At 43.5% G+C, this 27,076-nt stretch overlaps 1 protein-coding gene across 4 annotated transcripts in view; it reads left to right on the top strand.

Moving 5' to 3' along the window:
• Positions 1-27,076, top strand: part of PM20D1 (peptidase M20 domain containing 1) — a 387,280-nt gene that overhangs the window by 152,124 nt on the left and 208,080 nt on the right. For all 4 annotated transcript variants that reach the window (XR_012241709.1, XM_073615882.1, XM_073615880.1 and 1 more), the window contains exons 4-5: positions 16,811-16,897; positions 20,524-20,657. Coding sequence is in view for 3 of the 4 variants with exons in the window: in XM_073615882.1 (XP_073471983.1) it covers positions 16,811-16,897; positions 20,524-20,657 (221 nt within the window). In the remaining variant the exon portion in view is untranslated. The remainder of the gene's footprint in view (positions 1-16,810; positions 16,898-20,523; positions 20,658-27,076) is intronic.

Consider the following 27,076-nt stretch of genomic DNA (forward strand, 5'->3'; position numbering starts at 1 on the left):
GGGAATTCCACTTTCTTGCCGCTCTTACAGTAAAGAACCCTCTACGTAGTTTTAGGTTAAACCTCTTTTCTTCTAATTTTAATGAGTGGCCGCGAGTCTTGTTAAACTCTCTTCTGCGAAAAAGTTTTATTTCTATTGTAGGGTCACCAGTATGGTATTTGTATATTGAAATCATATTCCCTCTCAAGCGTCTCTTCTCCAGAGAGAATAAGTTCAGTGCTCGCAACCTTTCCTCATAACTAAGATCCTCCAGACCCTTTATTAGCTTTGTTGCCCTTCTTTGTACTCGCTCCATTTCCAGTACATCCTTCCTGAGGACTGGTGCCCAGAACTGGACAGCATACACCAGGTGCGGCCGGACCAGAGTCTTGTAGAGTGGGAGAATTATCGTTTTATCTCTGGAGTTGATCTCCTTTTTAATGCATGCCAATATTCTGTTTGCTTTGTTAGCAGCAGCTTGGCATTGCATGCCATTGCTGGGCCTATCATAGTTGGTTACATAGTTGGTAAGGCTGAAAAAGACACCAGTCCATCCAGTTCAACCTGTGGTGTGTGAGTGTGCTTGTGTTTATGTCAGTAGTACATTGGTTATCCCTGTATGCTGTGATCGTTAAGGTGCCCATATAATTGTTTTTTAAGCTATCGACGCTCCATTCTAATACCACTGCTTGTGGAAGAGAATTCCACACCCCTTCTGCTCTGACAGGAAAGAACCCTCTACGCAGTTTAAGGTTAAATCACTTCTCTTCCAATTTCAGTGAATGACTGTGTGTCTTTCTAAATTCCTGTTCGCTGAAAAGTTTTTTCCCTAAACTAGGGTCACAAGTACGGTATTTATACGTCGCTATCATTTCCCCTCTCAAGTGTCTCTTCTCCAGAGAGAACAAGTTCAATGCTTGTAGTCTTTGCCCATAGCTGATATCCTCTAGTCCCTTTAATACATGCCAATATTCTGTTGGCTTTGCTTGCAGCAGCTTGGCATTGCATAGCACCGTTTCCATCCTAGATTTCTCAGAGGTTCTCCCTCTAGCGAGTAACTTGCATTCGTATTTTTAGCACCCAAATACATTGCTTTTTACATTTTTTTTTTTTTAACATTAAACCTCATTTGGCATGTAGTTACTTAACCCGTTATTGCATTTAGGTCTTGTAAGGTTTCCACATACTGCGCAGAAGTTATTACCCTGATTAACCTCATCATCCTTAACCGTATCATCCTCAAATACTGAGATTGAGCTGTTTGTCCCATCCTCTATATCGTTTATGAATAAATTTAAACAGAATTGGTCCCAGGACAGATCCTTGGGGACCCCACTTACCACTCCGGACCATTCTGAGTACTCGCTATTTATCACCACCCTTTGGACCCGCCCCTGTATCCAGTTTTCAATCCAGGTACTCACCCTATGGTCCATGCCGACAGACCTCTTGTAGAGTAAACTTTTGTGGGGAACTGTATCAAATGCCTTCTCAAGACGCTATCAAAATGTCAGTATTCAAAACAGCCAAACTTGGCTTTTTGAATGCTTTTAGGTGCAAAGGAGGGATTTGGGGTCTTATAGACCCCAGATCCCTCCAAAAAAGTACCTGACATATGACTATTGCTGTCACAAGGAATGTTTACATTCCTTGTGACTAATAAAAGTGATCAAAAAAAGAAATAAATAAAATGAGAAATAAAGTTTTAAAGCGCCCCATTCCTCTGTGCTCACTCGCCAAAGTAAACACATATGTAAGCCTTGTCCACAAATATAAACCGTGTTCAAACCACACATTTGAGGTATAGCAGTGATCGTTAGAGCAAGAGCAATAATTTTAGCACTAGACCTCCGCTGTAATACTCTAACCGTTCACCATTAAATTTTAATGCGTTGCCGTAGTTTGTCACCATTCCACAAGTGTGCACAATTTTAACGCATGACATGTTTGGTATCTCTTTACTCGGTATAACATCATCTTTCACATTATTCGGAAAAATTAGGTTAACATTAGTGTACTTTTTTTTTCATTCATAAAAGTGTATTTTTTCCAAAAAGATTGCATTTAAAAGACCGCTGCGCAAATACAGTGTGACATAAAATATTGCAACGACCGCCTTTTTATAATCTAGGGTCTCTGCTTAAAAAATAAATAAATACATAAAAAAATATATATATTTTTATATATATCTATATATATATATATATATATATATATATATATATATATATATATATATATATATATATATATATAGATATATATATCCTTGCAAAAGTATTCACCCCCTTGGCTTTTTACCTATTTTGTTACATTACAGCCTTTAGTTCAATGTTTTTTTAATCTGAATTATATGTGATAGATAGAGAAACACAATAGTCTAAGTTGAAGTAAAATTAGAAAAATATATACATAAAACTATTTTTCAGAAATAAAAAACTGACAGTTGGCATGTGCGTAATGTATTCACCCCCTTTTTGTTATGAAGCCCATAAAAAGCTCTGGTGCACTTACCTTCAGAAGTCACATAATTAGTGAAATGATATCCACCTGTGTGCAATCTAAGTGTCACATGATCTGTCATTACATATACACACCTTTTTGAAAGGCCCCAGAGGCTGCAACACCTAAGCAAGAGGCACCACTAACCAAACTAGGGCTGAAACAACTAATCAACAACTAATCGATTATCAAAATAGTTGTCAACTATTTTGATAATCGATTAATCGGCCAGCTGATTAGTCAGCCTGCATACAGAATGCACTATTTGTTTACATATCAAGAAATACAGTGCAGCACACATACAGCTCAGTACACCATCCATACATGTCATTAAGTGCCTGAGAACATGTGAATGTGTGAGGAGCAATGCTTAATGGGACATGTAGCCCTGGGCAGGAAGTGAGCGGTTCCAAAGTCAAAAGTTTTTTACCTTGCTATAGGGGCACTGTATATTACACATTGCAGCTTGCTATTGGGGCACTCTGAGGGCAGGAGGAGCCAGAAGTGTCAGTGGGGGACCCTAGAAGAGAAGAGTCAGGGCTGCTCTGTGCAAAACCATTACACAGAGCAGGTAAGTATAACATGTTTGTTGTTTAAAAAAAAAAATCACTTTAAAGACTCTGTGCAGGGTAGTTCAGAATCTGAACCCAGAGAAAGAGGCTGATAGACTAAAGGTAATAGAATGTATTACAAATACATTTAAAGTGAACTTTTACCAGTATTGTGCATTATATTTACAATGATCATATCCATAAATCTCAGCTTTTAGTACTACTTTAATATAAAATATTTATATCTCCCTTCTACCTTTCATATAACTTCATGTCTATTACCTGGATTAATGGCACCTGTTTGAACTTGTTATCAGTATAAAAGACACCTGTCCACAACCTCAAACAGTCACACTCCAAACTCCACTATGGTGAAGACCAAAGAGCTGTCGAAGGACACCACAAACAAAATTGGAGACCTGCGCCAGGTTGGGAAGACTGAATCTGCAATAGGCAAGCAGCTTGGTATGAAGAAATCAACTGTGGGAGCAATAATTCGAAAATGGAATACATACAAGACCACTGATAATCTCCCTCGATCTGGGCTCCACGCAAGATCTCACCCCGTGGAGTCAAAATGATCACAAGGACAGTGAGCAAAAATCCCAGAACCACAAGGGGGGACCTAGTGAATGACCTGCAGAGAGCTGGGACCAACGTAGCAAAGGCTACCATCAGTAACACACTACGCCGCCAGGGACTCCGATCCTGCAGTGCCAGACGTGTCCCCCTGCTTAAGCCAGTACATGTCCGGGCCCGTCTGAGGTTTGCTATAGAGCATTTGGATGATCCAGAAGAGGATTGGGAGAATGTCATGTGGTCAGATGAAACCAAAGTAGAACTGTTTGGTAGAAACACATCTCGTCGTGTTTGGAGGAGAGAGAATGCTGAGTTGCAACCAAAGAACACCATACCTACTGTGAAGCATGGGGGTGGCAACATCATGCTTTGGGGCTGTTTCTCTGCAAAGGGAACAGGACGACTGATCTGTGTACATGAAAGAATGAATGGGGCCATGTATCGTGATATTTTGAGTGCAAACCTCCTCCCATCAGCAAGGGCATTGAAGATGAAACGTGGCTGGGTCTTTCAGCATGACAATGATCCCAAACACACCGCCTGTGCAAAGAAGGAGTGGCTTCGTAAGAAGCATTTCAAGGTCCTGGAGTGGCCTAGCCAGTCTCCAGATCTCAACCCCATAGAAAACCTTAGGAGGGAGTTGAAAGTCCGTGTTGCCCAGCGACAGCCCCAAAACATCACTGCTCTAGAGGAGATCTGCATGGAGGAATGGGCCAACATACCAGCAACAGTGTGTGACAACCTTGTGAAGACTTACAGAAAACGTTTGACCTCTGTCATTGCCAACAAAGGATATATAACAAAGTATTGAGATGAACTTTTGATATTGACCAAATACTTATTTTCCACCATAATTTGCAAATAAATTATTTCAAAACTCAGACAATGTGATTGTCTGGATTTGTTTCCACATTTTGTCTCTCATAGTTGAGGTATACCTATGATGACAATTACAGGCCTCTCTCATCTTTTTAAGTGGGAAAACTTGCACAATTGGTGGCTGACTAAATACTTTTTTGCCCCACTACTGTATATATTATATTATATATATAAATTATTACTTTAACTGTTTCACAGTATAAATAAACCCCTTATAGTAGCGATTATCTGCTCTTTTTGTACTATAAAGGGACAATTTTATTTATTTTTTAACCTTGTTTTGGCAGGTGATATAAAAAAAAAAGCATGCTGCTTCTACTAAACATCTTGGGAATTTTTTCAACGCAAAACTGTGCTTTTTTTGATTCAAAAGAATTAGCATTTTTTAATCTGACTAACAACAAATTGGCCAAAAAAAGCATAAAAAATACAAAACGCAAATCGTAGCAAAATCACGTGCAAAAAAATGCAAAACGCACAGCAAAAAGCACTGCAGAAATGGATCGAAAGCAAACTGCATAGATGTGAACAGAGCCTTATGCTGGCCATACACGTATCGATTTTCAGACCAGAATATTCATACGAAAAATCTTTGTGCATTCGCTGAATGAAAGAATGTCATTTGATAATTTCACTTGCTTTTAACATTGTTTTAAAATGAATGTATATTTCTGAACGAAAACCTCATATAAAATATTAGTTCTGTCTGAAAATCGTCAAAACAGTCTTAATTTTTTTTTCTTTACATAAAAAATTTGATCTCTGAGTCTGATGATATTTACCAGATTCAACCTCTAATAGTATATACAGTATATCTCTTTCTGTTCTTCTCAGAGTGGATTAGAGATTTTGCTCCCTAACCATATAGTTGGTTATTTATATTTAGCACTGCATATAGATATATTTTTTTTAAAAAATGCCTTTTTTTTTTTTTTTTTTTAACTTTACATATTAACTAAATTATACACCACACTTTTTTAAGGTTATTATCCGATTAATCGAAACAGTAATCGGCAAACTAATCGATTATGAAAATAATCGTTAGTTGTAGCCCTAAACCAAACACTGCCATGAAGACCAAGGAACTCTCCAAACAAGTAAGGGACAATGTTGTTGAGAAGTAAAAGTCAGGATTAGGTTATAAAAAAATATCCAAATCTTTGATAATCCCTAGGAGCACCATCAAATCTATCATAACCAAATGGAAAGAACATGGAAACAACAGCAAACCTGCCAAGAGATGGCCGCACACAAAAACTCACAGACCGGGCAAGGAGGCAGCACAGAGACCTAAGGTAATCCTGGAGGAGCTGCAGAGTTCCACAGCAGACACTGGAGTATCTGTACATAGGACAATAATAAGCCGTACGCTCCGCAGAGTTGGGCTTTATAGCAGAGTGGCCAGAAGAAAGCCATTACTTTCAGCAAAAAACAAAATGGCACGTTTTGAGTTTGCGAAAAGGCAAGTGGGAGACTCCCAAAATGTATGGAGGAAGGTGCTCTGGTCTGATGAGACTAAAATTGAACTTTTTGGCCATCAAAGAAAACTCTGTCTGGCACAAACCCAACACATCACATCACCCAAAGAACGCCATCCCCACAGTGAAACACACTGTGTGACAGGTATCCTGCCCCCTCGAAAGGTGCCAATTGTGGCACCAGAGGGGGGAGGAGTACAACGAGCGGAAGTTCCACTTTTGGGTGGAACTCCGCTTTAACCACTTCAGCCCCGGAAGGATTTACCCCCTTCCTGACCAGAGCACTTTTTACAATTTGGCACTGCGTCGCTTTAACTGCTAATTGCGCGGTCATGCAATGCTGTACCCAAACGAAATTTGCGTCCTTTTCTTCCCACAAATAGAGCTTTCTTTTGATGGTATTTGATCACCTCTGCCGTTTTTTATTTTTTGCGCTATACACGGAAAAAGACCGAAAATTTTGAAATAAATTGATATTTTCTACTTTTTGTTCTAAAAAAAATCCAATAAACTCAATTTTAGTCATACATTTAGGCCAAAATGTATTCGGCCACATGTCTTTGGTAAAAAAAAATGTCAATAAGTGTATATTTATTGGTTTGCGCAAAAGTTATAGCGCCTACAAACTAGGGTACATTTTCTGGAATTTACACAGCCTTTAATTTATGACTGCCTATGTCTTTTCTTGAGGTGCTAAAATGGCAGGGCAGTACAAAACCCCCACAAATGACCCCATTTTGGAAAGTAGACACCCCAAGGAAATTGCTGAGAGGCATGTTGAGCCCATTGAATATTAATTTTTTTTGTCCCAAGTGATTGAATAATGACAAAAAAAAAAAAATTACAAAAAGTTGTCACTAAATGATATATTGCTCACACAGGCCATGGGCATATGTGGAATTGCACCCCAAAATACATTTAGCTGCTTCTCCTGAGTATGGGGATACCACATGTGTGGGACTTTTTGGGAGCCTAGCCGCGTACGGGGCCCCAAAAACCAATCACTGCCTTCAGGATTTCTAAGGGCGTACATTTTTGATTTTACTCCTCACTACCTATCACAGTTTTGAATGCCATAAAATGCCCAGATGGCATAACCCCCCCCCCAAATGACCCCATTTTGGAAAGTAGACACCCCAAGCTATTTGCTTTGAGGCATGTTGAGTCCATGGAATGTTTTATATTTTGACACAAGTTGCGGGAAAGTGACAATTTTTTTTTTTTTTTTTGCACAAAGTTGTCACTAAATGATATATTGCTCACACAGGCCATGGGCATATGTGGAATTGCACCCCAAAATACATTTAGCTGCTTCTCCTGAGTATGGGGATACCACATGTGTGGGACTTTTTAGGAGCCTAGCCGCATACGGGGCCCCGAAAACCAATCACCGCCTTCAGGATTTCTAAGGGCGTGAATTTTTGATTTCACTCTTCACTGCCTATCACAGTTTCGGAGGCCATGGAATGTCCAGGTGGCACAAACCCCCCCAAAATGACCCCATTTTGGAAAGTAGACACCCCAAGCTATTTGCTGAGAGGCATAGTGAGTATTTTGCAGCTCTCATTTGTTTTTGAAAATAAAGAAAGACAAGAAAAAATTTTTTTTTTTTTTTCTTTTTTCAATTTTCAAAACTTTGTGACAAAAAGTGAGGTCTGCAAAATACTCACTATACCTCTCAGCAAATAGCTTGGGATGTCTACTTTCCAAAATGGGGTCATTTGGGTTTTTTTTTTGCCACCTGGGCTTTCCATGGCCTCCGAAACTGTGATAGGCAGTGAAGAGTGAAATCAAAAATTTACGCCCTTAGAAAGCCTGAAGGCGGTGCTTGGTTTTCGGGGTCCCGTGCGCGGCTAGGCTCCCAAAAAGTCCTACACATGTGGTATCCCCGTACTCAGGAGAAGCAACAGAATGTATTTTGGGGTGTAATTTTGCATATTACCATGGCATGTTTGAGCAATATATCATTTAGTGACAACTTTGTGCAAAAAAAAAAAAAAAAAAAAAAAATTGTCTCTTTCCCGCAACTTGTGTCACAATATAAAATATTCCATGGACTCGACATGCCTCTCAGCAAATAGCTTGGGGTGTCTACTTTCCAAAATGGGATCATTTGGGGGGGGGTTGAACTGTCCTGGCATTTTATGCACAACATTTAGAAGCTTATGTCACACATAACCCACTCTTCTAACCACTTGAATACAAAGCCCTTTCTGACACTTTTTGATTACATGAAAAAATTATTTTTTTTTGCAAGAAAATTACTTTGAACCCCCACACATTATATATTTTTTTAAAGCAAATGCCCTACAGATTAAAATGGTGGGTGTTTCATTTTTTTTTTTTTCACACAGTATTTGCGCAGCGATTTTTCAAACGCATTTTTTGGGGAAAAAACACACTTTTTTAAATTTTAATGCACTAAAACACACTATATTGCCCAAATGTTTGATGTAATAAAAAAGATGATCTTAGGCCGAGTACATGGATACCAAACATGACATGCTTTAAAATTGCGCACAAACGTGCAGTGGCGACAAACTAAATACATTTTTAAAAGCCTTTACAGGTTACCACTTTAGATTTACAGAGGAGGTCTACTGCTAAAATTACTGCCCTCGATCTGACCTTCGCGGTGATACCTCACATGCATGGTGCAATTGCTGTTTACATTTGACGCCAGACCGACGCTTGCGTTCGCCTTAGCGCGAGAGCAGGGGGGACAGGGGTGCTTTTTTGCTTTTTTATCTTATTTTTAAACTGTTCCTTTCATATTTTTTTTTTTTTTAAATCATTTTTATTGTTATCTCAGGGAATGTAAATATCCCCTATCATAGCAATAGGTGGTGACAGGTACTCTTTTTTTGAAAAAATTGGGGTCTATTAGACCCTAGATTTCTCCTCTGCCCTCAAAGCATCTGACCACACCAAGATCGGTGTGATAAAATGCTTTCCCAATTTCCCAATGGCGCTGTTTACATCCGGCAAAATCTAAGTCATAAAATGCTCGTAGCTTCCGGTTTCTTAGGCCATAGAGATGTTTGGAGCCACTCTGGTCTCTGATCAGCTCTATGGTCAGCTGGCTGAATCACCGGCTGCATTCTCAGGTTCCCTCTTGAGACAGGAGAGCCCGAGAAAAACACGGAAGACGGTGGGGGGGGCATTCCCTCCCACTGCTTGTAAAAGCAGTCTAGAGGCTAATTAGCCGCTAGGATTGCTTTTACATGAAAGCCGACCGCTGGCTGAAAAGAATGATACCAAGATGATACCTAAACCTGCAGGCATCATTCTGGTATAACCACTCAGTCGTGAATGGCGTACCTGAAGACAAAAAAATGGTTAACAATAAAGCACAGTAAACGGTAAAGTATAAAAAATTGCAGACCTGAAAAACAAACATGATAAAACATAATAACAATAAAACATTGCAGAATAGAATACAGTAAAAAAGAGCAGAACAATAGAGAGAGAATAGAGAGAGAGAACAATAAAACGACAACTATTTTTTTTTATTTTATATTTTTGTATGTGTTTTTTTTTTTTTTTTTTTTACACTTTTTTTTGTAACTAACTTTTATAACTGTAACCGGTTCCAGGTTCGGGTCTCTCAAAATGTGATGGCATCTTGGGAGACCCTGTGAAAGTGTGCCTAGTCTGTGCAATGCTGTACCCTACGCTAATACTCAACTAGTGAATGGTAGCATTCAAAACATTCACCAATGCAAAGACCAGGATTGTCAGGACAGGAGGGACAATAATAGCGGGTGTCACGTCTATATCCGCGCTTGCTGCAGACACAACATCTTTTTTGGGGGGGTTCGTTGGGTAGGGGTACTCGGGAGGACATAAAGAAAATGCCTCTCATGCAGCCGACTGCATTTGGTTGGGGATGTGAATGGGGGAAGTACGGGCGCTGCAGAAGTGGTGGGTTCCCAATTAGGATTGGCGAATGCAGCAGGAAGGGCATTATGGGCACGACGGACCTGTGTTTGTCTTTTTGGTGGCAGCGGGACACTACTTGTGCTTGCCACCTCACCAGCTTGAACTGCATTTATGGGACTCGCCACGTCACCAAGTGTTACTGCAGTGCTGGTTTGACTATGACCGGGGTGTACTAGGCCGCTGGTGCTTGCCAGTTCACCAAAACGCTACCAAAAAAACTGTTAGCGATCGCAGGGATCAGGCCTGACTCTGCGAACGCTGCAGTTATGCGTTTAGTGTTTTGTAAGTGACAGTGATCGATCGATACTGCACTTGGGTGGCCCGGGCTGGGCGGAGGGGCAAAACACAGGTGCTAGCAGGTATCTGGGCTGATCCCACTAACACTGCGTTTTTGGGAACCCTAAACTGCTGGGGACGCTAGTATAGATCTGATCGGATCAGGTATTGATCTGATCAGATACTATACCACTAAGGGAGGTGTACGGTGCGTGCGTGGGTGTTAGCGCGACTGGCGCTAACCTGACGCTGCCTGTGGCTGGTGCTTGCCAGTTCACCAAAACGCTACCAAAAAAACTGTTAGCGATCGCAGGGATCAGGCCTGACTCTGCGAACGCTGCAGTTATGTGTTTAGTGTTTTGTAAGTGACAGTGATCGATCGATACTGCACTTGGGTGGGCTGGGCTGGGCGGAGGGGCAAAACGCAGGTGCTAGCAGGTATCTGGGCTGATCCCGCTAACACTGCGGTTTTGGGAACCCTAAACTGCTGGGGACGCTAGTATAGATCTGATCGGATCAGATATTGATCCGTTCAGATACTATACCACTAAGGGAGGCGTATGCTGCGTGCGTGGGTGTTAGCGGTACTGGCGCTAATCTGACGCTGCCTGGGGCGACGCATATCACCGCCGGGCGATCAGGGGGCTAAACCTTTATTCGGTAATAAACGGCGGGTGCCCTGACACTATGAAAAATAAACCAACTAACCAGCGTCACCCGTAACGGTTATACGGTGATCAGTGGTGAAAGGGTTAACTAGGGGGCAATCAAGAGGTTAAAACATTTATTAGGTAGTATATGGGGGTCCCTGTCGCTATAAAATGCTGACGGCGAACCTAAATATTTACGTTCCTAACTAGCGTCACCAGCGACACTAATACAGCGATCAGAAAAATGATCGCTTAGTGACACTGGTGACAGGGGGTGATCAAGGGGTTAAAACTTTATTAGGGGGGGTTAGGGGGGTACCCTAGACCTAAAGGGGGGTAACACTCACTGTCCTACCACAGTAACTGTCACTAACTGACACCCTGCAGTAATCAGAAAAAAAAAAAAAAATACTGCTTGGTGTCAGTGTTACAGGGAGGGGTGATTGGGGGGGGATCGGGGGGGGATCGGGGGTGTTTTGTGTGCCTGGCATGTTCTACTGTGTGTGTGTGTTGGTGTACTTACATGTCTTCTCTCCTCGGCGCTAGAACGGAAACTGCCGAGCCGAGGAGAGATGACATCACATCCTCTGCCTGTGTGTACTATACACAGGCAGGGGATGTTCCTCATTGGCTGGGAGCGATCGCGAGGGGGGTCCACGACCGGATGGTCTCCCCCTCGTCTCTCATTGCTCCTAGACAAATGCCGACCGCCGCTGGCACCGGGGGGGGGGGGTCCGATCGGACCCCCCGCCCGCGGGAAGGCAATCACGTATGGGTATGTGATTTTGCCTGCCCGTGCCATTCTGCTCACGTATATATGCGTGAGGCGGTAGGCAAGTGGTTAACACTACCTTGCCTCCATCCACATGGAGGAGCTAAAAAGTAGAAGGAGCTCAAGACACTTGATAGTTGGCAGCATTGAATCATAAGAGATGAAGTTTGTTCAAGATTTACTATGGCAATCTATGGACCATTGGACTACAATTTCCAATGCAAGCTGGGTATAAAACCCCTTTCACACTGAGGCGCTTTACAGGCTCTATAGCGCTAAAAATAGCACCTGTAAAGCATCTCTCCTCTCACTCCACTGGAGTGGTATGCTGGCAGGACGCTCAAAGTCCTGCAAGCAGCTTCTTTGAGGAGCTTTAGGAGTGGTGTATACACCGCTTCTAAAGCGCCCCTGCCCATTGGAATCAATGGGCAGCGTTGCTTTGCGGGCACTTTTAACCCTTTTTGGGTCACTGGCGAGGGGTTAAAAACGCCCCGCTAGCAGCCGAAAAGCACCGCTAGAACGACGGTAAAGCACCGCTAAAAATGTCGGCGCTTTACTGCCGACGCCCGGGCCGGCTCTGTGTGAAAGTGCCCGAAAGAGAGCTGTATTTTCACAGGCTGAATACTGAGGCATTTTCTCTTTGCCGCAAGGAGACTGAGTGCTCTACTGTGTGCACATCAACCTGCTACAAGCCTGCGACAATATACTGAGGAACGGAGTTGCTCCAGGCAGATCCAAAAGTAATTGAAAAAAAAAAAATACCTGCGCTTAGTGAAAAATTACTAAAAAAATATAAAGATTATTGAGAATTAGCAGGGCCGCCATCAGGGGGGTACAGCCATCACAAGTGTAAGGGGCCCGAGGGGCCCGCCCAGGCCAGGAGAAGGCAGGACGGGTGGGTGAAGGGGAGCCATGCTGTGCACTACACAAACGATCTCCCAGCTTCTGCTGTTCTTGTGTCACTGACACTGAGCTCCGACATCGAGCTCTTTACTGCCACCTCTGGCTACTATGTGCATGTTCACTGTTCGTGTAATCTGTACTATGCTTCTCAGCAACATGTCAGCTTTGTGAAAATGACCTGGGACTTGGTAGGAAGACCTTATTTACAAGTAAGGGCTGTGGGGGAAAGGGAGGGGGGCTGTTGGCGTACAGAGAGGGGCCAGAGCCTTGTGTGTGTACAGATTTGTGTATGCAGTAGTGAATTTTGATGTGCTGCCCCAGGCAAGACTAAAATCAGACGCCCCCCTCCATCTAAAATTGTCCCACCCCTTCCTTCTCAAATGGCTATTCGGTGCCCCTGGTGGCTGTGCGGAGTCCCTGTGCAGGTTCCCTGGGGGCTGTGCGAGGTCCCTGGTGGCTGTGCGGGGTCCCGGGTCCCTGGTGGCTGTACGAGGTCTCTGGTGGTTGTGTGGGGTCCCTGTTTGGGGTCCCTGGTGGCTGTGCGGGGTCCCGGGTCCCTGACGGCTGTGTGGGGTCCCTGGTGACTGTGCAGGGTCCCAGGTCCCTGGTGGCTGTGCGAGGTCCCTGGTGGTTGTGTGGGGTCCCTGGTGGCTGTGCGGGGTCCTGGGTCCCTGGTGGTTGTGCAGGGTCCCGGGTCCCTGGTGAGTGTGTGAGGTCCCTTGTTTGGCCTAGGCCAAAACACAGCACTATATGTATGTGAGGGGCTGATATACACAGGTGTTTGTGGGGGGGCTGACATAAATACAGGTGTGTGTGTGGGCGGGGGTGACATATATACAGGTGTGAGGGGGCTGACATATATACAGGATTGGGGGGGGCTGAGTGCGTAAAGGTGAGGTGGCCAGTGTATGGATTCAGTAGGATGGCCCGTGCTCAGGCTGGGGGGGGGGGGGGCGGGCGGGGGCCCCAGGCCTAAAGCTGTGTAAGGGGCCCAAAAATTTCTGATGGCTGCCCTGAGATTTAGTGAGGTGAAGCAGCTGCACTCGCAATATTATACACACCAATAATCGCAAATAGACATTTAGCAGTGTTGCATGGCCATATGTGTATAATACACAACTGTAACGTGTATAAATGTTGTATAGACCTATAATTATAACATCATTCAAATGCCACAAAACAAATATAATCATGCAGTGTGAATGCAAGAATATAGTGCACAAGATAAGGACAATTGTTATTCGCATAAAAAATTTGTCCAAAAAAGAGAGTCCATTAGGTAGTGATCCAAACAGTGCCAGATGGCTCTTATTCCAACTTCAATTAATTAACACCCAGTGCTCCCCTTCCAGTTCAAACACACAGCCTCTTACCAGAATCTCAGACCTATCAAGGTCATTAACCACCTTAGTGAGCTTCACCTCTCACTTTTAGGTTTGGGCTAGTTTTCCCTTCTCCAATCGTCCTTTAAGATAGAAATGCTGGGAAGCACCTCACAGGCTCATCCAGGCTAGTCTCAGATAGATGATTCCACATAACAATGGGAAAAGAAGCTCATTGTGCAACATCCAGTAAAATTGAATGTATTTATGTTTAATCATCATGATTTCTGAAGAATGTTCGTTAAGATTGTTGGTTTTCAGCCACCAGAGTGAAGTAGGTGCTGTTCAGGCTGGTAGACGAATGATTGTGGCAGCCCCTGCTACCCTCTGGTGGTTGAAGCTTATATAAGGAAGTTTGAGCACCGCTATCCCCACTGCTTCTTGGAAGAAGTCTGTTAAGACAAAACGTACGTCAGGCAGGGCACAGGAAATAGCGGGGACGTCAGCACGCTCGTGGAGGGTGTAGAACAGATTGTTTCAATTTCAATGCTTGTTTTTAGCCTCGCTGCTGAAAGTAGATTTTAAATAAACCCACATATGGCATCGCAACACTGTTAAATTTCTAGATCCAGAAGTAAGCTGACAAGTGGGACCCCTGTTGTATCGCTTGGACTGGTGAGAGGACACTTCTGCCATTAACGTGTTGCTGCTAGTAGAGACTGAGCACATAAGGACTGGTGATTCAACAATAAGCATGATTTACTACATGCAGACTTTACTGGAGCTGTACTTGTGTGCACCACAATAAAGACTGGGCCCCAATGCTACCTGGTTAAAGAACTAGGGCTAAAGACTGTTCACTCAGATAGCCCACTTTACAAGAATTTTGCCTATTGTCCATAGTAAGAGGAACCTTTTTAGGGAGTCTTCAATATCATTGTTGCCTTTCATATAGTGTGCACTGTAAAGTGGATATACCCTGCTGCTCACAAAGGAATTATCTCAGTTTTTCTTGTCATTGTTGTTATAGATTGATGATTTTGTGGATTACCAAGTTTGCTCTAATTTAGCTGCATAGAACTCCATTCCAATCTGCTGTGGCCTAGAGAACATATTGTCTAGTGAAATGTGATTAACCCCAATCCTTGATTACAATCCAAGATGCTAACAATAACTTACAAAGCCAACCTGGCCCCCAGCTACACCACTAACCTAGTCTCAAAATACCAACCTAATCGTTCTCTTCGCTCCTCCCAAGACCTCCTGCTCTCTAACACCCTTGTAACCTCATCCCATGCTCGCCTTCAGGACTTCTCCAGAGCCTCTCCCATCCTCTGGTATGCTCTATCCCAATCTGTCCGACTTTCTCCTACTTTGTCGACTTTCAGATGATCCCTGAAAATTCATCTCTTCAGAGAAGCCTATATGGCCTCCATCTAACAACTGTTCATTTATTTTCTCCATCAGCACATCCCCCACAGTTATTACGTCTTGTATCTCTTGGCCTTCCCTCTTAGATTGTAAGCTCTAAGAAGCAGGGCCCCCAGATTCCAACTGTATTAAAGTGTATTGTATTTGTATTGTTTACTGTCAAAGCGCTGCGTAAACTGTTGGCACTATATAAATCCTATATACCGTATTTATCGGCGTATATCGCACACTTTTTTTCCCCTTAAAATCAGGGGGAAATCGTGGGTGCTTGTTATACCCGATCCCCTGCCAATTGTGAGCCTTTTAGCGGCTTTTGGCCGCTCTCGCAGTCCTGCGTGAGCCGGCGAAAGCTGCCGAGAATGGCCGAAAGCCGCTGAGAATGGCCGAGAGCGGCAAAAGCCGCCGAGAATGGCCGAGAGCGCCCGAAAGCTGCCGAGAGCGGCGGCGCCATTTTTAAACGGCAGCTCTGCAAATGATACAGGGGCAAGGCTGCAATGCAATGACACTCACAAGGCTGCAATGATGGCCAAGACTACAGATGGACACTCACAAGGCTACACTGACACTGACAAGGCTGCAATGATAGAGAAGGCTACAGATGGACACTGACAAGGCTACACTGACACTGACAAGGCTACACTGACAAGGCTTCAATGATGGACAAGGCTACAGATGGACACTGACAAGGCTGTATTGATGGGCATTTAAATGTAAGTTTTTTTCCTTAAACTTCCCTGCTAAAAGTTTTTTTCCTTGAAATTCCCTCCTAAACTTGGGGTGCGTGTTATATGCCGGCGCGTGTTATACGCCGATAAATACGGTAATAATAGTAAAGTGAAAATAAAGAAAATGCCAAATTTCGGGGTGTCCCCAGAAAAGTAATAGAGAGGAAATCTTCCAATGGGGACATTAGTTCTGGTGACCTTGGGTCCCCAAGAAATTCCTTTAATTTGCAAGGATTTCCTCTCATTTCCTGTTTGGCTATGGGACAGGAAGTGAAGGGAAATCTCCAAAATGGACACAGATCGTGAAGAAAGACTGAGGTTTTAACCCTACCTTACTCCATCCAAAATGGAAAAAAAAAAGTTTTGCCTTTAGTTCTACGTTAAAACCCTTTAACTACGCACAGGTGATCCCTTATGAATTTATTATGTGACTCTGGAAATAAGTTGTAGATGAAATTGATGATTTAGGCCTAACATTTTCAAGAGGGAGTAAACTTTTTTTTTTTTTCCATTATAATTAATGCAAATCACTTTGCATAGATGTTTTCACTTTAACACGAGAGAGTCTATTTTGGTTAATTAGTGTAAAAGTAAAACCTCCACTTTGAATTAATGTTTGAAACATGAAAAGTTCCATTTGTTTGATTTCTGCTTTAAACCAGCAAAATAATAAACACAAAGCAAATTAGAGGATATGAAAATGTAATTTCATATATAGTCACTTTAATGTAATTTAAGGCTCAGTGATACAGATTTAGAACATGTTTTTAAGAATACATTTTAGGCCATTGGCAATAATCCTTGCTATTTATCCTTTCTAGGGTTTGCTTCAAGCTCTTGAATTTTTGCTGGAGAGAGGCTACCAACCTCAAAGATCTTTCTATATTGGACTGGGACATGATGAGGAGGTAAAGCAAGATATTTTGTTACATTTATAGTTAAACCCTAAATACAGTCAAGATAAAAAATACAAAAATCAGCATAAGGGACATAGCTTACAGTCAGTAGATTGTGTTCCTTGTGCTGATGCCTCCTCGTCCATCAATGCCCACCCCCCACCACTGTCATTTTCTGGTGTGGCTGGGGTTAAAGTGGTAGTAAACTCTTGTGTGCCATGTTAAATGAATATTTCCTAAACGTGCACCGTTTAAGAGCTATTCCAGCTCCTAAGATATTCCTGTGCCGTTCCTTCAGAGCTCTCTGCCATGCCTGGGGCTCCCACACGCATTCATGGGAGTGACATCACCATGGCCCGGCCAGTCAGATGCCCAGAGCCTGAGAACCCGGATGGAAGACCGGGTGAATATTTAAGCCCTGTGAGAAGGGCTTCAGTTTAAGCATTTCATAATATGCTAGTATGCATCGCATGATATTACCTTGCAGGGGGAAACTTTTTTTTTTTTTTTTTTGAAGCTTTACTACCGCTTTAATCGCTGTCACAGGCAGCTGTCCAGAGTGCCTGACTATATACGCTTTCCGCCCACTCCTCCATTCATAAAAGTCAGTACTACAACTTCTATTAATAAAAAACATTCTATAATTGGAGTAATAGGTGGATGATTAAAATGTCCGCCCCTTCCATTCATAGATAATGTTTCAGTCATAGAAACATTAGTACCGTCTTCTATGAAGGAGGTGTTGGGCGGAAAGGGTTGGTATCATGGGTGTCCACAGAACTTTTTTCAGAGGGGGGCATAATTTTAGGTCACCCATGCTCCGCCCCTTTTTGACAATGTCATGAAGGGGAGGGGCTTAGTCATTATCACATAAAGCACAGGCATGTGCCCATCAATTGCGCCTCTTTGTGTCCATCAAATTTGGCCTGTACAGTACGGAGGGTGTACAGTATGTGTATATATAGGGGGTGGATGGTATTAGTATATACAGGAAGGAAGGTGGGTGTGTATATAGCTGTATTCAGGACAAATGATGTAAATCTGCAGTCAGTGATGATGGAGGAAGGTCTCTATATACAGGAAGGAAGGTGGGTATATACAGCTACCTGTATATAGAGACCTTCCTTCATCATCACTAACTGCAGATATACAGTGCCTTGAAAAATTATTCATACCCCTTGAAATTTTCCACATTTTGTTATGTTACAAACAAAAACCCAAATGTATTTTATTGGGGGTTTTTTTTGTAATAGACCAACACAAAGCGGCACATCATTGTGAAGTAGAAGGAAAATGATAAATGGTTTTCCAAATTTTCTACAAATATCTGAAAAGTATGGCCTGTATTTGTATTCAGCCCCCCTAAGTCAATACTTTGTAGAACCACCTTTTGCTGCAATTACAGCTGCACGTCTTTTTGGGTATGTCTCTACCAGCTTTACACATCCAGAGAGTGACATTTTTGCCCATTCTTCTTTGCAAAATAGCTCAAGCTCTGTCAGATTGGATGGAGAGCGTCTGTGAGCAGCAATTTTCTAGTCTTGCCACAGATTCTCGAATGGATTTAGGTCTGGACTTTGTCTAGGTCATTCTAACACATGAATATGCTTTAATCTAAACCATTCCATTGTAGCTCTGGCTGTTTGTTTAGCGTTGTTGTCCTACTGGAAGATGAACCTCCGCCCCAGTGATAAGTCTTTTGCAGACTCTTAACAGGTTTTCTTCTACGATTGCCCTGTATTTGGCCCCATCCATCTTCCCATCAACTTTGACCACCTTTCCATGGTTGGGATGGTGTGTTCAGTATGCTGTGCAGTGTTTGTTTTCCGCCACACATAGCATTTTGCTTTTAGGCCAAAAAGTTCAACTTTGGTCTTATCTGACCAGAGCACTTCCTTCCACATGTTTGCTTTGTCCCCCACATGGCTTCTCACAAACTGCAAATGGAACTTCTTATGGCTTTCTTTCAACAATGGCTTTCTTCATGCCAATCTTCCATAAAGGTCAGATTTGTGGAGTGCACAACTAATAGTTGTCCCATGGACAGATTCTCCCACCTGAGCTGTGGATCTCTGCAGCTGCTCCAGAGTTACCATGGGCCTCTTGGCTGCTTCTCTGATTAATGCTTTCCTTGTCAGGCCTGTCAGTTTAGGTGGACATCAATGTCTTCATAGGTTTTCAGTTGTGCCATACTCTTGACATTTTCGAATGATGGATTGAACAGTGCTCCGTGAGATGTTCAAAGCTTGGGTTATTTTTTTATAACCTAAGCCTGGTTTAAACTTCTCCACTACTTTATCCTTGGCCTTCATGGTGCTGTTTTTTTCACTAAGGTTCTCTAACAAACCTCTGAGGGCTTCACAGAACATATCTATTTAAACTGAGATTAAATTACACACAGGTGGACACTATTTACTAATTATGTGACTTCTGAAGGCAATTGGTTCTACTAGATTTTAGTTAGAGGTATTAGAGTAAAGGGGGCTGAATACAAATGCATGCCACACTTCTCAGATATTTAACTTAAACCTAATTTAAAACATTTTGAAAACCATTTATCATTTTCCTTCCACTTCACAATTTTGTGCCACTTTGTGTCGGTCTATCACATAAAATCCCAATAAAATACATTTACCTTTTTGGTTGTAACATGACAAAATGTGGAAAATTTCAAGGGGCATAAATACTTTCTTAAGGCACTGTACATCATCTGTCCTGTGTACAGCTATATATACAGGACAGATGATGTATATCTGCAGTCAGTAATGATGGCGGAATACAGGAAGGAAGATGAGTGTATATAGCTGTATACAGGACAGATGATATGATCTTTCCTATATCTGGCACCCCCCTTCACTGATCATACCTGTATGCATTCAGCTACCCCCCTCATTTGTATATATGTCAGGCCTCTACACACACATCTGTAAGCACACACACAGCTCTGTCCCCCTGTACACAAACAGCCTCCTCCGTTCACTTGTACTCACAGCCCCCACTTGTAAGGTGGTCTTCCTTCTCCCAGGTCCTGTTTCCACATGTCCCTGTGAAAATACATTACAGGCAGCAAAGCAAACATAAGGGGCGCACATACAGGAAGCAGCCAGAGGTGGCAGTAAAGAGCTCTGTAAGCTCAGTGACACTGATCTGCAGCAGCTGTGGAGCCGACTCACACAGAGCCAGCACAGCTACAGATGCGGCCACTGCAGACCCTTGCCAATTCCCGGGGGGGGGGGGGTTGTCACTCACTGATGAGAGGCTGTGACAGCTCCCACGGTTCTATTTAACCCCTGCCTTACCAAAAGATTATGGAGGCAGGGGTGGGGAGGGGAATAATGAATGAAGAAGGATTTAAAGTATGTACTGTACAGTATATAGTGAATTTCCTAAAAAAGGTGCAGGATGGCTTGGGGGAGGGTCACAAAAGCTGTAATTGGGCTTAAAGCATTGTTTAGTAAATTGTATTGGGAATGGTATTTTATTTTTAGTTACCTTTTTGTAAATGTTTAAATGTTTACTAGCCTACATTTTATGGATAAAAGCCTGAATTATATTTACATAACCTTTTAATTTTTTTCTATGATTTACTTTTATATTCTTTTATTTTAGACTTTTTTTCTGCTTTGTGTTTCTATCAGGTGTCTGGACATAATGGAGCCATGAAGATTGTAGAAAAGCTTCAGTCTCTTGGAGTGAAACTTGTATTTGTAGTGGATGAGGGGTTAGCAGTCGTAGATGGCGTTATTCAAGGAGTAAAGAGACCAGTGGCTTTGTATGTTTTACAAGGTTATATTAAAACCTGTAAACCGAACACAATTTATAACTAGTTGTCTACAGAAAGGTATCAAGCCTCATGAAGAAATCTAAACCTGGCCATGTGTACATTGATCAGCTTTCCCCACAGCTCTGGCATCCCAGTCTTTTACAGGTTTGTTCATAATTGTATGGGGATCAATATACGTGCAGATGCAGTCATGGTGCAGTTAGATTTCTCTGTTGTCCATTGAGGGACACAATACTTCTTCTTCATGAACCATGCTGCCTATAGAGGAAGACTAGACACTAGGCACAAAAAACCCCAAAGAAACTGCTGCATTTGTCAGTCCAGATGGGCGGCACAGTGGTGTAGTGGGTAGCACTCTCGCCTAGCAGTAAAAAGGGTCGCTGGTTCAAATCCCAACCATGACACTACCTGCCTGGAGTTTGCATGTTCTCCTTGTGCCTGCGTGGGTTTCCTCCAGATACTCTGGTTTCCTCCCGCACTCTAAAAGACATGCTGGTAGGTTAATTGGCTTCTGTCCAATATATGAATATGAATGGGGACCTTGGATTGAGGGTAGGGACTGATGTGAGTGTGCGATGTACAGGGTTAGGGACAATTGTAGACACGCACCCACGCTCACTCAGGTTGAACTGGATGGACTGGTGTCTTTATTCAACCTTACTAACTATGTAACTGTATATACTACAAATCTACATTCACTGCAGCTTCTTTTCCGTATCCAGGCATTTGATTTATTTGTTTCTTTACCCTGAAAACTCACCTCACTCACTCATGTGTAGGCTGCATGTTGCCCGGGTGCTGTGGCAGATAGCAGCTTCTGTGGTGTGACAAAAGCATTCTCTTTATAATTACATGGAATTTCTGAGTGTTGGTACTTGATTCTATTTTGGTGCCTACAGTGCAGGAGATCAGTTCTGGCTGTTGTTTTTCTACAGACCTCTGCCATCATTATCTGTCAAAGTCACGGGGCCTGATCTGCCACTTACTCATGTGTATCCCACTTGGAATCCTAGATGTAGTGCCATGGAGCGCATAGGAGTGGTAGTTTGTCTTATCTTCCCTACCACTGTTTTATTGTTCTTGCAATCTGGCAATTACATAGTTACATAGTGGCAATGCTCACACAAAGCAGGGGACCATTGCCTTCTGAATTCAGATTCAGAGATTCCGGCCTCTGCTAAACCAGATGTGGATCACTCCATTGACCATGTCCCTGAGTCAGAATCCTTACCTTCACTTTGTGAAAAAAGACAGCCTTTCACTTTGGTCTCTAAACAGAGAGTAACTGCCATGTTCCTTATTCAAGTGGTACACAAGAGTTTAAAGTTATTCATACAAAAAATTATATATCTAGATAAGGTTAAAAACTGTAATGCCGCGTACACACGGTCGGACTTTTCTGGTACAAAAGTCCGACAGCCTGTCCGACAGCCTGTCCGACAGCCTGTCCGACAGACTTTTGTCAGACTTTTGGCGGACTTTTGGCGGACTTTTGGCGGACTTGCGGCAGACTTTCTTACGAACGGACTTGCCTACATACGATCACACAAAAGTCCGACGGATTCGTACGTGATGACGTACACCGGACTAAAATAAGGAAGTTGATAGCCAGTAGCCAATAGCTGCCCTAGCGTGGGTTTTTGTCCGTCGGACTAGCACACAGACGAGCGGATTTCTGGGTCCGGCGTAATTACGACGTAAAGATTTGAAGCATGTTTCAAATCTAAAGTCTGTCAAATTTGAGGCTGGAAAAGTCCGCTGAAAGTCCGCTGAAAGTCCGCTGAAAGTCCGGGGAAGCCCACACACGATCGGCTTGTCAGCCAGCTTTAGTCCGTCGGCGTCCGTCGGACTTTTGTAGACGAAAAGTCAGACCGTGTGTACGCAGCATAACCCTTTGTAACAGAATTATACAAAATATTAACTTTAATAGATTTCATCAATACAGTGCAAACTGTGGTGCAATGTAACAAAACATGGTGCCTGAGTATCGGTGATTAGGATCCTATCCTGCAGAATGGTCCCTCCCATTAGGAGGTGTCCCAGGCCCCCTGTCTTCACTGGGGGATGCTGGACATAGACATGATGGTGCTTCATCTCAACAAGAAAGTCGAATGGTTTGTAGCCAGGAAAATTGGGATCCCCTCCTTCCAAGTATGTTCTTCTTCCAAGCTGTACTATTGCACTTGGAAAGCATATTCTTAGTGCAGATCTCATGGATTTCATGCTCACACAGAAGGGCTTAGTATGCTTGCCTAATCAGTCTTATGAGACTGCTTGCTGACACACTGTTATATTTTCAAGATTGGTCAAATATGCGGTCTCAAGGTCTGATCTTGCACTATGCTTTTCAGTCACTGATTTTAATTGCATGGCTGTTAAAACCTAGATACTGAGGGATTTTTATCCTTGAACTTTTTTAATGGGAAGAGATCTTATTTTCCAGTTAAGGATAGACCCAAAATTGTCTCTGCTGGGATTACAGATCAGATCAGTAAGGTGGGTTTTTAGAGCAGTCTGCTCTTTTGGGCAACCATTATAAGATAGTTGCTAGTCAGAGATGCTCTTTTATACCTAAAGAAGTCTCCTCTTTTTATCTAAATGAAGATATTGTCTTACCTTCATTGTACCCAGCTTCAATTCATCCTAAGATTTTACTCTATTTTGCTATATTGGGGAGGGCTGTTCGGGTTGATTTTAAATGCCAGTTTCTTTTCTGAAGTCTGATTTCTTGTCATTCCCTGAAAGGGTGCTCTAGTAGATACTCCAATAGATGTTAGCGAAAACTGATATTTTGTAATAGCCATAAAATCAATTTCTTTGACACGGTTCCCACCTCCCATTGTGCTTCCTTTGTGCTAGTTATTGCCCTTGTTTGTTCAACATACTACTTGTTAGAGCTGAACAGAATTGTTTAAGGATGTGTTATAACCCATAGGGGCTGGCCTTCAGTTTGTTTGTGGGTTTTTTTTTTTTTGGGCCTAGTGTCCATTTTTACTGTAAACAGCAGTATACCCTATGGTTTATTAATATGAACTTTCTTAATGTTCAGTAATCGTTTGGACCTTGGATCTTAACAATTTGGAAGCTAGAGTAGAAGCATTATTCTTTCATCACACTGATAGTGTTATTTTAACTAACTGCGTAATTCATTGTTGTCGAAGGGGAAGTTATATTGTGGCCACACATTTGCACCTGAACTCTTAATGCACTGCATACATTTTGTCCCTAGTCATGAAGGCCACTTAAAGCCAACAAACTAAAAGAATGCACAAACCAGCTCCCTCACTATAAAGAGTAGGCTCATAGCAGACATATTGTCAGAGTGTTTGAGCTGTTTGAGGAAAGCTGACAAAGCTGCTGTACAAAGATAAACTGTGCTATGCAGTAGACTGCAGTATGGTGAGCAACATACCCTTTTGTACCTCTTTAGCCTTGTTCACATGGAGTGTATGAATCTGTGTCCTGTGAGAGAGCCACGTACACCTGCACATGTGTTCAATTGGGATGCAACGGCTGCATGGACACAGCTGCTGCTCCCAATGTGACATCAGCGTGGGTGACATCCTGGACAGAGGTCAGATTGGGAGCAGTGGCTGTGTCTGTACAGTTGTTGTGTCCCAATTGGCAGCCATGGTACTGCCTGCATGGGCATGCACGGAACATCTGTACATCCCCATGCAGGTATAGACAGCCCTCATACGGGACATGGATACATTTGCCCCATGTGAAGGAGGTCTTTGTGTACAATTCCATAGACCTTACTGTAAATGAAAAGTGCCAAACAGTCCTTTATGGACCTTACTGTATAGCAGAGAGGGGGCTCATACCAGTAGGACTGCCCATAGGCGGAGCTGTGTTTTTTTTTTTTTCCCTTACCTACCTGTAGGTGGTGATATAACCCTATCGTCAAGAATAGAAGAACCAAGTGTGCTGTTTTTTGCATAAAAAGTAAGCTGGCAGGAAAATGTAATTAGACAATTATCGCTGGCACCATCACTTGCAAAAGCAACAGGCATCATAGCCTGCAAATCATAATTTCCTGCCAGAAGTAAAACATATGCAGGCACGTTGTTTTGAATCCAATTAAATACTTTTGCTACATTCCTTAAGCCCTGATGAAGGGGGATTTTTGGCCTACAATCCAGTGGTCACCCTAGTCTGGGCAATGAGCGCACACAGACCTTTAGCTACACTCTGGGTCAGTTGCAGAAGCCACTCTATGGTGTGCGGTTGGATTCCCTTAGTCTGCCCAGGCTCCAGGTGTCATGGGGTGTTGCTGATGGGAGGCCGGGCTGCATATGCCTTTGTGCTGTTTCCCCTCACCAGTGGCCGTATGCATGCCCCTGATGGACAGGGCTGGGAGGGGGGGGTGCACTGCTGCATAGCCCTCTTCCTCCCTTACTGGGCTGATTTGGAACCCGAGAGGCTACTGGGGCCAAGTGAGTTGGGTATCGACACCAGCACCTTGCTTGGGTACTTTGTTTTTGGGCCCTCCCAGGGGTGCACACACCACATGGTTGGGGTCCTAGGAAATTTAGGCCACGGCTTTGCAGCCTCCTGGACTGGGCTGCAGCTCCCGCCATCTTACTTATAAGCAATCGCCCTTTTTGCAGGCCAGTGCCACTGGTGAGCCGATGTCCTTGGTGACAGCTCAGCCGGGCAACTCCCGTGGGTGACCATCAATTTGCTTAAGGCTCTGCTGCTGCTGTTGGCAGCACAAGAAGGGAGAACTAGGATTCCTACCTGTGGTACAGTGATGGCCTCCTGTCGGTGGGGTGATGAAGTCCAGCATACTGTGTGCTACCTACCATATAAGATGTCAGTACACAGGAACATATTGTATGCGGATTGGAAAAGTCCTGTATACTCTTCTATATACTGGGATATAATGGATCTTTCCCCCCTGCCCCGGAAGAGATGAGGTGCCTCCGCACAGTACAGACTCATTCTGGGGACACTTTCCCAAATAAGCAGGTATGCTGGGGGTCCGGGCTTTGCCAATGGCGACATACCCCTCTCCTGCTACTGCTTTGGTTGGCATAGGCTCTGAGGTTTGCAGGCGTGGTCTGAGGCATCATGCCTGGCGCTTGGTGATCCTGCTCCGCAGTTTAGCATTGCAAACGGCAGACACTGGGTTGTCCCCCCTCTACATCACTGTAATCTCAGAAATGCGGTTTGAGGATTCTTCTGTTAGAGTGGCCTCTGCTATTCTCCAGCGCAAAAGCTGGGGCTGAGGCTGGTGCCCACAGGGTTTCCCACAGTGCAGGGAACGTTAATGAGTGAGGGGCTCCCAGTACAATAGTCATTCCCTTTGGTTCACATAAGCTGGCTAGCTTATCCTGCCTGATTAGAAAAAAAAGAAATTCTGCAGTACCCCTTCGAAATGTCTTTGCAGTGTTTCCCTTTTGAGGAGGCCCTTCTCAAAATTGTGGATCATTACTCTTTTAGGCGATTTCCCCCATTTCTAGGTCAAAGACCGCAACCATGATATCAGTGGAGGATTCTCCTCCCTTTAAGGATCCTGCAGACCTTCAGGCAGATTCGGTCTCCCGCACTTTTTCTTGTTGTTGGTTTGGCGCAGTGCCCTGTGAAGGGACACGGACCTGTTGTCTAGTGTACTAAGTGAGCCAGGCTCTTACGGTCTGGGTAAAGGACAGGTGCCCACTGTCTACATGGAACTGGAGGTCTGGGGCCTTAAGTACGTCTAGGGTGCATCCTTGGATGCAGCTCCACAGCTCTCCAAATGCTCTGTTTCGGTGAGTCCACTGGCTTAGGTGTTGGCCCATGGACAAGTCCTCTTAATTGGCCTGAGCAGACTTCCTCTGCCTGACTCCTTCTACAAGAGTTCCATGTCCTTCAAGGCATCCACTGGTGATGCCCTGCGTTCCTAGCTTGACATAGCCCTGAAGTCTGAGAAAAAAGTCCTCCTTAATAAGGTTTGTTTCCAGCAATTTCCAGTGGTAGGTCATCCTTTCTGATTCGCAGGGCTGTGGGTCTTCCTCATCTCTGATCATGGGACGCACAAACTGATTATGTCAAGTTTTAACATAGCATTTCTTTCTTATCCCCCAAATAAATTCTTCCACCCCAATCTTTACCTTCCCCTATTGGGCAGGCAGTATTTGCTACTCCGGGGAGTACTTGTCCCGGAGCTGAGGCGGTTTCTGGGGTTTTTTGCTCCAACCTGTTTATAGTTCCAAAAGGGGACAGAGTTCACCTGGGCCTCCAGGCCCTGTATTGCTGTGTGCAGATTCTGAAGTCAAGCTGGTGGCCACACCCCACATTCATCAATGGGATTTTCTGGCCTCCTTAGATATCGGGGATGTGTACCACGCATTCCCATCTATGCTAGGTATGAACACTTCTTATGTTTTGCATTTGGGGACACACATTGTCAGTTGTGGTGC

Source organism: Aquarana catesbeiana, linkage group LG02 (assembly GCF_042186555.1).
Source record: "Aquarana catesbeiana isolate 2022-GZ linkage group LG02, ASM4218655v1, whole genome shotgun sequence".
Classification (NCBI taxonomy): Eukaryota; Metazoa; Chordata; class Amphibia; order Anura; family Ranidae; genus Aquarana; species Aquarana catesbeiana.